The 16,986-nt window shown below is 39.1% G+C and overlaps 1 protein-coding gene across 1 annotated transcript in view; it reads left to right on the top strand.

Annotated features, from left to right (window-relative positions):
- The window catches only part of CNTNAP2 (contactin associated protein 2), a 1,988,831-nt gene that overhangs the window by 541,039 nt on the left and 1,430,806 nt on the right, over positions 1–16,986 (top strand). The window contains exon 2 of the mRNA XM_075586746.1: positions 16,981–16,986. This exon is cut by the window's right edge and continues 105 nt beyond it. Coding sequence (XP_075442861.1) covers positions 16,981–16,986 — 6 coding nt within the window. The remainder of the gene's footprint in view (positions 1–16,980) is intronic.

Genomic DNA, 16,986 nt, shown 5'->3' with positions numbered 1-16,986 from the left:
ATATTATCACTGGCCTCTAGGGGCTAGAATAGGGCAGCTATGAGACTTTGCAGCTCTCAAACAGCTAATTTTAGTAGCCAGTGCAGCTGAAGCTAATCAGCCTGCTCTGAATAGTCAGGAAGTGAGTACAGAGGCTGCCAATGCTGCCAGATACATACTGTTGAGAGTGAAAGAGTGAGAGACGCTGCTACTGTGCTGATCTGAAGACAGACACATACACACACACCCCTGTGAGAGACTGCAAGGGGAGCTGCGGCAGGTACACTCGGTAGAGTGGGGAAAGAGGTTAGTTCTCCCACGTATAGTTAGGGACTAAGGGCTAGAGCACACAAAACCGCTACGCGACATGCGCGCGATTTGTGCACACGTGTGTCCGTCACCAAACCCTGGTGGCCAATGGTAGTGTTCATTGTTGAAACTACCATTGGGTGCTAAGCACGGCATCGTCGCCGCTGCTGTAGCTGGAGTCTTTAAAACTGTGATTCCCGGCTACCCCCCTCCTGGCTCTTTTTTTTTTTTCCTGCGCATGCATGAGGTGACTGCTTCTGTGCATGTGCAGGCAGCTCCGGCCGCTTCTGCGCATGTGCCGGCAGCTCCGGCCGCTTCTGCGCATGTGCAGGCGGCTCCGGCCGCTAGTGCACATGTACAGCCTGTGCTGGGCATTTCTGCGCATGCACATGTTGGCACTTCCATTTCTGCGCATGCGCATATGTACAGTCTGCTACACAGCATCCCTTGTGACTTGCTTCCCGCCGTCTCCACCTCTTACGATCTCGGAGGCTTCAGTATTGTTGGGATGTGTGGCAGCATCTCTCCAAGGCACCAGTGGACTCAGACTCAACGCATTTCGCTCACAAGCTACGTCAGGAGTTCTATTGTGGACAGTTCTTACTTGTATGTAAAAGGACTTGCCATCTTCCCATCTTCCCATTGGTGCATAGGAAACAGTATGTGACATGTACCTGTACACTTTATAACACAGTGCCTTGCCTCAACTTCATAACAAAATACAAATGATCATTATAAAAATGCACAATTTTTATAATAATAATACATTAATAAAACAGTTATATCACAATGGGAATAATTCCCTAAAAGCCCTTTAATTGCTAATATGCAGAAAACAGACTATATAGGCAGCCTGATGCTACTGTAAATGACACTAAGTGGATGCTAGGTCTCGAATTCAAATAAAAGATATCTACTGTAAGACCTCAGTGTAGGTTAAAATGGGAGAAAACACAAGGGAAGAAAGGGAAACATGATTAGCTACAGTACATATCAAAAAGAAGTAAAACAGTAATCTGAGGGAACTAGGACAGATAAAGCTCCTTGTCAGGTGAAGGGAGGGACACTGTAGCAGGGAAGTCGAGCACAGGGAGATCTCTCTCTCTCTCTCTCTCTCTCTCTCTCTCTCTCTCTCTCTCTCTCTCTCTCATATATATTTTTTATATATATATATATATATATATAATCTGCGTTTGCATATTCACTTGGTCACTGACATCTGCGCCCCCCAAATGATTCCCTGAGAGTGTTCTACACCTGATATACTGTAAATAGGTTGTGTGTCCTGACTGATGTGATCACAATCTGATAAGGCATATAAAAAAACCTCATCAATTTGATCATAATTCTGAAATGTAGAAACTATCTGCTAATAAATGCATACATTGGAGAAACATAAGCAGAACAACGGTGTGATTAATTTTTATTGCAACCATTTCCACAAAAGGATACACTTACTTTTTATTATGTCTAGTAAGGCAGCATTAGATATGTAACGGTTTGTAAGAGAATTCAGGTTTACATATATTTATCAGTGACTTAAAACTACAGAAAAATCTCAGATAACTGCCAGAGGTGCCTAATCTGGCAGTGAAAAAGTTAATGTAATGAGGCCGCAAAATCAGCTTAGAAATGTAATGAAAATAGGCTGCCCTTATATTGACTAAATGTGATATAGCAACAAAGACTAGAGATACAGACACACACACACACCCGGTATGCTTACAACTTAAAAATGTATTTATGTGCTGCAGATGTAGAAAATAGTAACAGACCCAACACCATTGATAAGACCGTAAAAATAATAACACAATTAACAGCTGAGCAAATGAATGGAGCTTAAATCCTCAAGAGCACGGGAGATGTCTTCACAGCATATTAAATAGGGGCTCGTTAAATGCATTAAGGGGGAATTAATCTGTAATAGTTATTCCAAACTAAGAACTTTAAATCCAGAGACCACAATATTTTCTTAGGTCTTTTGCCATCATAATAGCAATAATATAAAATGTCTTACTTTGAACCAAGATCCTACATGGGTAGCTTTATGTTATAAAAACTATGCAATGGATGGTTTTGTATCTTTATAATGGGTTGATACAGTATACATGTATTGTACCTCAACATCAGTTATTTCCCTTGTATTGATCTTACTTAAAGCAGCCCGTGCAGAAGAAATTCAATGGCCTTTTCTTATCTGCTCTGTTCTAGAGATCTTATCTTTGTTTTTAAATCAGTGCACTGCTGACCTCCTTTAAACTTGTTACCTCAGGGAGCTCCTGTTACTGACCATGTGTTTCCCATTTACTGTAAGGATGACTAAAACCGAAAGATTAGTAAGATATTAAGTGTATCCAAATACACTTTCCATGATTTTGAAAAATGCACCCACACTGTACGTTATGGAGAGGGGACACATAATTGCTGCTGTTAGTGCCTTTTGCCAACGAATTATGCCAAATGCCTTTATTGGATGTGAACAGGTATACTGTATGTGTTGAAGCAGTTTTTCTCTTCCGAAAGCTATAGCTATAGAACAGGGGCGCTCAACTCCAGTGCTCAAACCCCCCAACAGGTCAGGTTTTCAGGATATCCCAGCTTCAGCACAGATGGCTCAATCAGTGGCTCAGTCGAAGACTGCACCACCTGTGCTGAAGCAGGACTATCCTTAAAACCTGACCTGTTGGGGGGGGTCTGGAGGATTGGAGTTGAGCAGCACTGATCTGGAGTGTGACAAAGACAGAGGACTTTAGTTTATAAAAAGGCACAATATATATACTGTAGCACTCTGGGAAGTTTACTGCAATCCTAAGCAGTTGTTTGTAATACTTTGTTTACATTTTGTAAAGTAGCATATTAAATGATGCTGGTACAGAAACTCTACTAGTCAGATTTCTCAGAACTCTATGCTACCTTTATATTTCTTTTCAACACCATATGCAGTTATAAGTAGAGAGAGGTGAATTTGGATCCCCAGCTGATTGGCCAGTTCCTTTGTTCCACGGATTTTTTTGGATCAATTTCAAAAAGGGTGATTCATGTTTTGCAAATCTTTTATTATTATTATTATTATTATTATTAGCAATTCACTCTGCAGATTCCTCAACCCGTGCATGGATTTATAAAATCCAATCTTCTTAAGAATCCGCCAACGGATGGTTGAATCCAGGAATTGGATTCTACAAATCCGGCCATGGGTTGTATTAAAAGCGCCCAAATCCATTTGCGGATTTTACACCACAAAACGGATTTTGGGGGTAACCTCAGCAAAAATCAGGGAAACGGGTTTTGGCGCATTCACCCATCTCTATTTCTAAGTATCCAAAAAAGCAGTTTTAATAAAAGTTTTGGTAGATGCCAACACTAACTAGTGCTGCTGTGCACAACAAAACTGTGCGGATTATATACTATATATGGCAAGGAATAAAGAAACATTTTTATAATTCATATTTTTGTTATTGAAAGAGGATTGCTCCTTTTAAATAGCATAGTTATTATTGGCACTATCATTTTCATTTTTTTGTAATTTGTGACTAATTTAGCATTGAAATAGAACTGGCCATTTTTTACTCAAGATCCCACTGGAGAAGCAGCCAACTCTGCAAAACGCATCCGGGGGTCATATGATTTAGGAGTTTACCCTGCTTTCAACTTTAGCCAGGTATACGCCCAGATACTGTAGCAGGTAAATATCTCGTTTATGGAAAATGTTTTTCAAGTAAAACTCTTAAGTTATTTTTTATATGGTATCGTTGGTTCAGATGTCTGGATAAAGATTAAAGTGCAGGTAAGCTATATACAGGTATAAGCTATATATAGCGATAATATATGCAGTAGTATCAGATTGAATAGAGATCTTTTTAATAAACAGCATTAAACATTCAATAATTGAACCAAAAGGGCTCAGCTAATGTATCGTCAATTAACACCTTTTGAAATAATATGCAATTGTTACATACAAACTGTATGTATGTCCTTTCACAGAACAGTGGCTTCATTTGAACGATCTCATCCTCAGGCAAACATCTGGCGTGACTCATTAAAATGATCTGGGATATCAAAGGGGTCTCTAGCTGATCCAATGTGAGAAGGGCTACTTAATAATTTGGACAGTTCATAGTAATTATGCCTGCATGCAAAATTTTCTCGCTCTGAGTACCTAAGCAAATTTAGCGTTACTAATGATTACAGGGGACCTTTGCTGTTTTGCTAGACTGTAGCACAGTTGGTCAGTATTTGCAATTCAATGGCAATTGAAATATGTGCAAACATTTTTTTTTTATCTTGCAACATAAATCTTTTAAAACCTTTCAGAAATATATTCAATAAAGGTGCCTTCTGAAAATACATAGTAAATACAGATATAGTAAAGGTTATTGCACTCGTTATCAAGGGGGAGGACACAAAAGTAAGAAAATCGCACGTGGCGCCATTGTATTTGAATGCAAATCACGTGATAACGCGTTAAAACTAACACCAGCAAAAGCACTTTATTGTGCATTAACAAGTGCAATAATGGTGGTTACAGTACATCTGTATGTTAAGGTTATAATATAGGAGAAGAGGCGAGGTGAGCATGTCCTACAGTAGTTCAGTGTGCGCATACTGTACTTCTCCCGATGTTTAAGAAAATGTGTGCGACCCTGAAAAAATTTGTCCAAATGATGTTTGTTCTTTCACAGTGCAAATAATGCAAAGCCAGATATTTCCACTAGATTTGGCAAAAAATGCACCTTACAAACTTTGGCTTAAATGGTGTTGTCTACGTCAGATATACATATACACTTGTACAACTTGCCTCAGACATGTCTGTAAATGTCAATTATTTATGAACTATTTATAATAAATGAAACATGTAATGGACTTCATAGTTGTCCTCTGTGTGTTTCTATGTTTAGTGTCCCTATTTTTGCTGTACAACTGTCACTAGTTCTTAACACCTTCGGTGCCTTGTAGACGTACAGCATACGCCATAATAGGTGGCACACTGGGGACCATTAAGACCTACACAGTACCTCATCAGATTTTTCTAGGGGGCATTTGCAGGACCCTCCTCTTGGATTTACATTACCGGAAGGAGGAAGTGATGGCGTGAGTGCACAGGAGAGCGATTATTTGATAGTGCCAGAGGAGCTGTGATAACACAGGGGGCAGGAACCTCTGATTAAGATGTCATGTATGACTTGGTCTTTGAGAAGGACCATCTCATTACAGCAAAAGGCCTATTTAAAATGGTATAATGTTAACATAACAATTTCATGTAAACGTTTCTGTATAAGTGTAGAATCCCCAGTGACAGAAGTATCTATCCTGCTAAATAATTTAGTAACATTGTTGCCTAATCCGTTTTCTGACATAAGACATCTTCCAACACCAGAAGGTGCCATGTGGCAGAAGACGGCTTAGTAAATATGGCCTTGCATCTTCCTATTATCTATGGAAAGCTGAAAGTTATGTGAAATTACATTGATGACCGGCTGACACCAGATCCCCTGCTAACGCCTGTGTGAGGCTCATTCTCATGCTATGCAGTGGCATAGAGAACAATAAAGCTAGATCTGAATATACAAAACTGAAAACTAAAAGGGGCATGTGTCCCTAAGCGTCACAAACAGCTTTTTTGCATAAATGGCATACAGAAATCCTATATGAAATTTCACTTGTGTGCACCTATGTACAAGTGCAAAGAAAGTTATACTAGAAATAAGGTTATAGTGAGCCCACAAAAAGTAGAAAAGTTTTCAAAATCATCAGCTAAGTTTAATTAAAAAGTCTGTTAATAGTATTAGTGCATAATTAAGTGGATTTGTATCAACCAAAATGTATTTGACGCAGCACTGATGTTTCAGTATACAGTTCAACAAAATGTATTCTTTTCCCAGTATGGCTATTATAAATAATATTACACTAATAAGTGATATACTGACACTAGTTATAAATAAAAAAAAATACACATAATACTGTTTTAATTTTAATTGTATAAATTATGTATTCAACATGATGCAATGCTTAAAAATTCATTTAAAAAAATGCATTATGCGTTATATGTATGAAGCCTTTACACAATACACAAGACACACATTTTATGAAGGTTTGTACTACTTTTTAGCACGAACATTTCAATGCACAAAAAAATTAAAATATGATCTTAGTACATACAGTACAGCAGGCCCCTTAATGTTTCTTTGAAACCATTGTCTATACTAAGAGGGAAGTCTCAGTCTGTCAGATATGTTCACATTTATTAAACTAATTGAAAATTCCAAACTCACTGCAGCTACAGTAGGTTACTCTGATAGATCACACACACGTGTTCATATTTACTAAAAGTTGCTAAGCATTAGGACACAGGTCCAATCATATAAATGGAACATAAAGTACAGTATGCTATGACCATTTAGTACATATGGGCTTTAATATACAGAGTTATGCACCTTCGTTATTTAAAAAAAAGTGTTTAAAATGATTACTACTATAAATAGATTACAAATAATAAAATATTTTTTCAATCCTGAATCACTTTGGATATACTGTATGAATACTTTCTTGATTCTGATTTCCAAAGTGTTGCTCTACATAAGGCATTTACATCTGGAGGCATTTAATCCTCTTCTTCACGTAGCTAGTAAAGGGGAATCACTTAATTCTCTACCTCCTGGCCCAGGACAGTTGTCCTGGCTTTCTACCCCCTGTCAACTGCCGTGATGTAGTATACTGTCACGGCCCCTTTTATTCTCCAACATCTCCGGTATGTTTGGGTATTTATTTTTCCGAATGCCACGCGCTTCACCGCGTTCATGCCGCATTCATGCCGAGACAGCGCCAATAGTACTGTAGTTATCAGTGAAAGATTGTATGCAGCACGCCGCCCATAAAGTTGCACGCCCGCCGCCCATAATGTTACAGTAGCTTGCTTGTGTACCTCTAATTAAACTTACAATTAAATACCTTGTGTAAATAGCTTGCTTGTGTACCTACAATTAAATAAGCACAGCGCTAATACTGTACAATGCACGCGGCCGCGGCTTTAAATGCCGGGACATGCCGCATCAAACACTGCATCCGCCCGCGGTTTTAAAATTCGCGCAGAAACGGCCGCAGGAGGTTAAGGCGGCCGCCACTGTACAGTGTTCTAGCCAATATCTCAACTAGAGATGTGCGAAATTATCCAAAATGCAGTATCACAAATGTTGGAGTATGTTATATTTTGCATTTTTGTGAAACGCATTGATAAGGGCTAGTAATATTGTGAAATGTTTTATATTTTGCTATTTTGTGAGCTTTCAACTAAATATCACTCGGTAGTGAGCAAAACATATTGTGTGTATGTGCTATATTTAATCAAATTAAAATGCACGTTTATTTAATGCTTGGTGAATTGCTTGCAAACTCTCAGTACACCGCAAAATGTATCGCCATTAAAACAAATTGCCGTGGTTCACAAATTCCTGCTAAACATTTGTAGATCACTAATCTCAATGAGACAAAACCATATGAAATACACATTGGATTACTGTACATCTAAGGATTAAAATTAGCACACACTTAACTTTACAATACCAATAACTGAATGAAAAGTGTGCTGGTATGCTTCATAAAGTAGTTATTAGAATTACTATGTTTATGTTTATACATAAACACTAGTCTGCTAGAAGACATTTACAACCTAATGACAAACCTACAGTAGTATGTAATTTAGCATGTGGTGCACAGTACAAAGTTAAGCATTACTTGCTGAAACTATAATTTGCTGTCTGAAATATACTTCTTTTCACAGTTTTATTTATTGGTGGTTACAAAAAGTTTGGCATGAACTCTTTAAAGGGTATTCATTTGAAATGTGTTGCATGCCCAAGGTGCCAAATGTATTATATTTTCTAAAATGAATAAATGTCAATTTTAATCATAATAAATAAACATAGTTTTAGTCTGTACTACTTTAAAACATCTACTTCTATGGGTGTAGCCTTTGATATTGCGTCAAGAACGGTCACAAAAGATGATGTCACTAATACCCGACCTGAGCAGTAAGAAGCACATGAAATGCCTACTGTATAAATATATTGTACAGTACAACCTCTGTTCATATACTGTAACAATGTATTGTCCACATAACTCTGTGCCCCGGACAAACTTGAAAATGAGAGGTATCTTTCAATGTACGATTTCCTGGTAAAACACTTTGTAATAATAAGTAGAGGTCAAAAGCATGCTGTGGCAGTGAAGCTACCTAGCAGCTGGTTAAGCTCACACTGCTAGAGCTGGTGACCTGAATACCAGAGGTTGGGGGTTCTGGTCCTGTTGGACTGGATAGTACACGCTAACCCACAAGATGCCTTAGGACCTGACTTTTCATGTTATGCCTTGTGGAAAACTTTTAGAAGGTGTGGGTTGTTAGTCATTTAAATATACTTTACATATGCCATTAGCATATCTCCCAGGTGTGCTCTTTTTTTAGCACAAGTGTCTCTCCATGCATTGTTTGAAGAGAAGTTTCAGGGGATATTCTGTATATGTAGCCCCCTGCCTCCCCCTCTCTTATCCCAATGCAGATTCAGATGTACGGTACAGTATATGCCTGGATTTTTTGTGACCAATCCGTCTTCAGCTTTTCACAAATTTGCCCATCTGTATACAGTACATGATTTAATCAGAGAAGGCCATATAAAAATGTACTTTAAATGTACTTTTTTATCCTTACTGTGTACTTTTGCATTTTGTACTGTTTTTGCCTTAGTAAGGGCATCTATTACCAATGCCCATTGTCTAGTAGTTGAAGGCACAGTAATGTTTCTGCGAAGATCATACCAATGCTAAAAGAAGCATTCACGCGACCATGGCAGTCATGGCACCGAAGAATTCATGCTGCAGGGGGTCCTATTCAGAAGATTGGACCCCCTGCAGCTGCATGGCGGCAGACACTGTCCCTAGCACCGTAGACGTTTGCTTGTTGGTCCACGACGCATGGGACCATAAAACTCACTACATCTGCATCATTGTTTGTAAACTACCAGTGTATGGTAATGCCCCTGTAACCAATACGAATTTATCATGCAGGGGTTCCAAACTATAGATGTGTAAAACTAATCTGTAGTGCAAATAATTGTCATTATGCATTATAATCCCAATCCCAGGGACCCCCAGCTTCCCAGATATTTCCTTTTTGTTCTGTGCCGGTATTTCCCATGGAGATTTCAATATGGCCGCCTCTTGCTGGTGAATAGGAAGCCACATTAGTTGCAGGTTTGCAAAATATTTGGTGGCCATATTGTTTTCTCAGGAGGGTGCATCGGTGAGTACACCGGTAATTATCAAGGGGATCACCGGAGCTGAAAATAGCATGGACCAGGTGAGGGGGAACCTCTGGTTCCAATTATGTAAACAAATCTATACAAATTCCCATGTGGGATTGTGGCTTTAAGTATACTGTTGCTATTAAGGTAGGTTTGGTGATTTTTGACTTCACAATTACTGGTAACATTTCACATGTAACTGAATGCATATGGTAGACTAGAAATTAATCTCAACCTACAGTACCAAGAGACAACAAAGCGTAAATAAGGCTAAACAATGTCAACAGGTCTCTGACCTCATGTAATGCTATTTGAAATCACGTTACAGATTCTACAGCATAAAGAAGTCTATCAGTGTTTGCTTAGTAGATGGCCTCACAGGACTGTCACTTGTGCTTCCATTCTTTCACTCTTCATCATTTTATTCAATAGTGACAGTTTAGCACTGGCTTACCATACTTTAACTCGCATGATACACTCTGTCGCTGTAAGAGGAGAATTCTCTTTTTACTATATTTATCACAGTCGCCTTGTGACATGTCACATTGTAACCTAAAAAGACCTGGCACAAAAATATTTTAGTTTGATAACAAATACTGATCATTTATAGTAAAATGAAAACCGGACTCAGTATAAAACAATGTTTCTTTATTCTGTTTCATCAAATTCCAGTGTTGTATACATACACAGGATGGTTCAATCCAAAATGATTCTGAAAGATCATCATGCAAAATATTTGTGCGGTTCTTTTTTAGCGTCTCCGTTGCCATCTTTTACTTTTTTCCTGTTGGCCTGTCTGTTGGTGTGCCAAAAAGCTCTGTCTTGGGACCACTCATTTTCTCTCTATATACACCCTCAATTGGTTATTTCATTTGCTCCTTTGGTTTTCAAATACCACCTCCACACAGACAACAAACAGCTGTATCTTTAAACCCATAATCTTACTCCTGCTATTAAGTCCCCAGTCCCTGATTGTCCCTCTGTTATTTCAGACTGGATGGCCCTAACTCACCTGAAACTCTGGCCTTCTTGCCTCCCAATTCCATACTATAAACATTATCCAAATTGTCTGCGACAGTTATCTCACTCTTCTAGATCTGTCTCTATACCTCTTTCTTAATTCCCTTAAATGCCCCCATCCCCCATCAAGCTCAGCATCAACTATAACATTCTTCTTCTGTCCTTCAAAACTCTACATTATTCTCCCCCTTCATACATCTCAGCTCTAAACTCCCGCTATACAGTACTTCTTCTCGTCTCTTAAGCTTTGCTGAAGCTTGCATCCTCTTAGCGCCATCTAACTTTACAGCACTCATGTCTCAAATAGTTTTCCCTTTTGGTTTCCTACCTGTGGAAGTTTCTCCACCTCAAGGATTAGCCACCCTCCCCATCTTAAAATCAAAACTAAAATCCCACCTTCTCAGTGAAGCAATTAGCTAATTTAGTCCTGAACCAGCTCCGTGCACTCCTGATACACTTACTTGCCCTGTCAAATATGTTCTCTTGCTCCTATTGTGTTACGCCGGTGCTGCCCGCAGACCAGACCCGTCCCCTGAGCTGAAGGGGGAAGTGGTAATACACGCACCCGCAGCAAAGGGAGCGTGTCCGGAGTGTGGTATGAAGCGTTGCCAGGCCAGGTGTTGTAAGGTAGACAATACTTGCCGGTACCGGTTGTAGAGATAGAGTGAAGGGTGCCTCGCCGAAGTCAGGGAGTGGAGAGTGGAGATAGATCGTTGTCCAAGCCGTGTTCAAGGGGTTACCAGAGTGAGCATTGTCCAAGGAGTGCCGAGATCGAGAGCCAGAGGGGGTAGTCGTACAAGCTGCGTCAGAACCTGTGAAAACACTGAGAGAATCCAGAAGTACTTCCATACAGAGACTATGTCGAGCAAAGACTGAGAGCAGAGAGGAGCTAGATAAAGCAGGAAGGTCCAATTAGGAATGGGGGCGGGACAGGAAGAGCTACATGGAGACACTGCAGATTGGTGCAGGCATAACAGGCCAGGTGAGTCTTGTTGGTAACCTGAGTATGCCCATGCAGTGTGCGGGGGTGGAGCCTGAGGTCCGGGGGACGGGAAGAAGAGTGTGCAGACTGAGCGTGCTCCGTAACTCGTGTACGCCCGTGAACCGAGGCAGTGGATGGTGCAGGTGTGCGTGCAGGTGTGCATGCAGGAGGGTGTGGGCGCGCCTGGCGCTGAGCAGAGGAATCACCAAGGGGAGTGATCCCGCGACGGCGGCAGGGGCGAGGAGCCGTGGAGGCCGGTAAGGCAGGTTTGTTTTGTGTGTCCAGGGACTCCCTGCGGGAAGGGGGTGCTCTGTGTGGGGAGCGTGGAGAACGCCGATTCCTGACATATTGTATCCCGTAAGTCTCCATTTATTCAATTTAGATTGGAATCTCTTTAGGGCAGGGACTCCCTAATTCCTTTTGTTTAACACACTTTTGTTACTTTGTGTATTCTCTCCCTTGTACTGTCTATATTATAATTCTGTAAAGCGCATGTTACATTGGTGGTGCAATACAGTATAAATAAATAATAATAGATACAAATTCCTGATGCCAAAACCTCCATGAAAATATCACATTTTTCACCATAGGGTTTTGTCAGAGGATTTATTTCAAACCCCTATGGCTGAACATAAATGAACCTAAAATATTAATTAAATAATTGTAATAATTTAAGCCCTTTGATGCCTGATGCTTACAATGTATTGCAAAGGAATGCTTTCCAGGCACAAAAAAAGTTTAACCTAAAACATACAGAAAGCAGCCTTTAAATACATAAGCAACTCAAGACATATATATGTTATCAATAACCCCTTAGTAAATAACACAAGTTGCCATCTGGTCATAGGGATATCCACAAAGCTAATTATAATGGACGTTTATCTCATTAGCATAGCCTTAAAAGCATGTTAAAATACAAATGCCTTACGTTAACTTCAAATAACATGGCGGTAAGCCTGTTTTACCTAAAGGTGGCATTCCTCCAATCCTGAGATGGAAAGACACAGAGTATATGTTGATATACTTCACAGATCACAATTAACATATTTACCATGCATCTTAGGTGTGCTCAATTTTGTGCACAGGTGTTTTTTAAATGAGTGTTTGAGGAGGTATAAAAGTCCTGTTGCACTGTACTTAGACACTGATATATTTATCAACCTGTAGTGATACTGTAGTGTAGTTAACAATCAAGGCAAAGTGAGAAAGTGATAGACCGCAACAGAAACACATCGCCTACACACACAGAGAGTGAGAACTGAAAAGAGACTTCCCTACACACAAACAGAAATGGGTTAGGAGCAGAAGAGCCCACATGTGCTTACTGGGCTGTTAAAGTGTGACCGGATAACAGACAGTTGAGAGCCGTGTTCCCACCACTTAAAGTATCCTTTGTGAGGTATACATGCATCTCACAAATATTTCACCCACAACAGGCCCGCAATGCAACCGCACACCATCATAAGATAAGAGCTCCATCGCCGTGCCGACATTACTAGTGCCCTGTTTGGTTGCTACAATGGACACTGGGATTATACAAGGGACAATAGTGCATTGTCCTCATTTATTGTGTTATGTATGTATGTATGTATGTATGTATGTATGTATGTATGTATGTATGTATGTACTGTATATGTAGTGTTGAGTTGAGAGTGGTTTCTCTCTGAGTTAAGGTTGCTGATGGGCCATAAAGTACCAATTAATATATATTCAAATTTTGTCTTGTTTATTGGTCTGTTGGTCCCATTGTGAGCTACAAAGGGATGACGGACTCAGGCCCCGCCATAACACATATAGACTGTGGATAATGAGGGGTTACATACGCAATGTAGTGTTTAATACATTTAGGAAGCAAATACAAAGATTGCACTTCTTTGATACTGTATTTATCTTTACTTTATTTTAAGAGATATTTTCCTGCACTTTCTGTATTTTTTGTTACACATGAAAAAAGATCTCTTCTCTTTATGTATTAATATAAAAAGAAAAAACTTCACGTGCTTTTATGTTTGTTGTAAACTGAAAAGCGAGGCTTATTGCACATGTTTACCTTTGTATACTTATAAGGCATTGTCATTTATATAATGTAATATACAAAAAAGGAAGCATCTAACATCATGGATTAATAAGTACAAGAGAGGTGTTACCCATAAGGTAATTTAAAAAAAAATACCTCTGTCATATGCATATTAGACACCTGTTTTTCATATTCACCATTACTACGGGAAATAAAAGGCACCCCATAGGCACTTTTTTGTCCATAAATTAATAAATACAAAATAACAATGGACACATGTTGGGTGTGCATGTTTTTCTCATTCGTTAATAGGCAAAGGTACCACACTGAAATAGTTAAGTCACGGGGAAAGCTCGTTTTCTGAAAAAACAAGAGCTTTTTTTATCCTCTAGGGGATTAAGGTGACAAGCTGGAATTCATTTAAGTATTATACCACATAATCACAAAGGGAGTATAAAAAAAATGCTTTCCCTGTGTTAATGCAGCAATTATCGCTGTCACATTTGTAGATTTGTACATTTTAATGCTCAGTGAATTGAGATATTGATTGCAGAACTTTCAATTTACAACATATCTGTCATTCTGCCCTGCCCAGTGCTAAGTAGGGAGGCAGATTGTCTTCCTTTTCTGCTTCCTAGTAATGACATTTGTTCTGGTAGCTGTGTCATTTCAGTTGTAATTCGGCAAATGTGAGTGAGTACTTCAATATTAGATCAGACTTTTTATTTAGATTGACTGAATAAATTTTAAAGGCCACCTCAAACTCATTTCCTATGTCTAAAATGTTTTAAGTTAGTCTAAATAAAAAAGGTATCACATACTGAATATTGAAGTGAGTGCTTCCTTCTCCACGCAATTGCGGTAGGGCTACTTCGTACCACCAGACTCGGCATGGTCTGAATTACCCTCACTGTCTGTGTTACCATAACATACTGCTTACAGACCTCCCTGCATCTCAACTTTCTCCTTTGCAATCTGTCGGGAAAATAATTTCACTTTCTCCCAAAACAGTCTCTGCTCATCTCCTACTCAAATCCCTCCCTTGGCTTCCCATGTAGATTCAGATAACCTACTCCTCCTTACCTTCAAGGCTCTCCACTCATCTGCTCCTTCCTACTTATCAGCTTTGATCTCTTGTTATGACCCTGCTCGTCTCCTTTCTATCCCTTTCACCGTTACTGCTCTCTATAACCTTAAACCTTTTCCCCTCACTGCTCCTTACCTGTGGAACTCCCTCCCACTCAGTATTCATCATGTACCTTCTCTCCCTACCTACAAGTCAAACCTTCAAACTCACTTAGTAAATTAAACATTTCAATAGCCTTTACTCATGGCTATTCTCCCACAACCACAGTCACTCCGACCAACCATTGTGGCCAAACACTGCCATCTACTGCACTTATTCCTTCCGCTGGCTGCAGTCTCTCCCAACATTTCACTTAGATTGTAAGCTCCCAGGGGCAGGGATTTCCTTTCCTATTGTCTGACTTTGTTGTACTTATTGTATTATAATTCCTTCTACTGTCTCTTTTATAAAGCGTTGAGTACACTGTGAGCACTAAATAAATAAAGATATATATGCGTTCCTTTTGCCATTACCTCTTCACCTTTCTCACCTCTTATAGCTGGCTGCGTGAAGATCTCAGAGATGCTCTCATAATAACAGTATAACAAGATGACCTTTAGCCAAGGAGATTGGGAATTCATTGGTTGAATCCTGTTGGAAGCCATTTGTCAATGAGGTGATGAAACATCGCCTGTGGTAGTCACTATAGAGGTCTCATACCCAGAATGTGCTCTTAATTAAGAGATAAAATGGTAATTATGTGCCACAGATGAGTAGATAGTTCACTTTTGGAAATTAGCAATCTCATATGGCCTTATAAATCAAAGATACGTGACTTGTGTTCCCTCATCAGCACGGAGTACGCTTCTATGAAAAGTGCAAGAAATAGCTGAATACAGAGGGTAGACTTGGAAAAATATGTTGTGTGTAGGACTGTCATTTCAAATCATGTTGTTTGGAGATTCATTTTATCTATGTTTGGTAACAAGTACCGTACATGGGAGAAAAATTTAAGTAATGCAGTTTTTCATAAGAGATCATACAAGTTGTGTTTGAAGCAGCAGCAACTATTTCTGTGTTTCTCACTTCCTCATAATATCTTTCGCATGACAGTGGTGGGTGGGCTGCTAATTTCAAAGGCGTTATAATCATGATGCAATGAAATGTTTCCTTCTTGCTGTTAAGGATACATTTAAATTAAAAAGAGCATTTACCACACTTTCACTTTAATGAGAATTTTCTTTTGGATTAAACGACCGTAACTGATTATTTCGAGTTCCTATGCTCAGGTGTTCCATGAATTAGTCTTTTAAAAGGTTTAGTTTACTAACACCTTTCCTGTTTTGAAATGTCCTCTTCCCTTATAATTGTTTGATATACCAAAAATATACAGCTAGCGCTGCATTAAAGGGGTAACAACATAGCATGCAGTAACATAGCACATAGCACATAACCACATAGCAGGCAGTAACAACGTGTGTTACTGTCCTCCTTAGAAAGATCTAATCAAAGTACATTTTCCAGTTAAGCTTCTTGTGTAAAAATTATAATGTTTTTTATTTTCTTCAAACAAAACAATTGGGGGGGGGGGGGAATCTGGATCACTAATTTACATGTGTTTAGTGTACTTGATACTTGTTTGATCTTTTAAAATAATATCACTCACCTACTATACTGCATGTTTAATCCATTACACATGGCATTGTTCAAGGAGGTGCCTACTTAATTACAGCACCTATCTGTTTTTCACTAAACATCTCCCAATAGTCATTTTTATATCATTAGGATTTCTTCAGTCATAACACAAATAACATGCACTAACATATTCTGATTTTTGCTAATTGAATCCCATTTACCTGCTCTTAAGAGTGAGAGATTTTGGGGGAAAAACATTGAAAAGTGAACGACTTGAAACTATCACTAGTAGGAAAAAGTGTGCTGGTTAACAGTGATCCAGAGGTAGGAAATGTAGGGTCATACTGTACTAGCATCATCGTTGAGACATTGTATAAAGCTTTGCTTCTTGTATATACAATTATCCAATCAATCTTCATCTGTAAGCATGTACTCATGTATTGCTATATAGAAAGATGAAAAGAACCCATCAAAAGTCCCACGTTTGCGGCATATCTGACCGTTTTTCACAGCTTTCCTACATCTTTGCAATTCTGCTTTGCTTTTTGGAGTTTCCGTGTTAACTTATGAGCCCTGACTAATATCTCAATCTATAATGTAAAACTCATTTGGGTTGAAGATATAAATATTGAAGTAAGATAAAATGTTGACACCGTTTTCTATTTTCTATATCTGACAGAAAAAT

The sequence above is a fragment of the Ascaphus truei genome, chromosome 2 (assembly GCF_040206685.1).
Source record: "Ascaphus truei isolate aAscTru1 chromosome 2, aAscTru1.hap1, whole genome shotgun sequence".
Classification (NCBI taxonomy): domain Eukaryota; kingdom Metazoa; phylum Chordata; class Amphibia; order Anura; family Ascaphidae; genus Ascaphus; species Ascaphus truei.
This window is presented reverse-complemented; position numbering and strand designations above follow the sequence as displayed.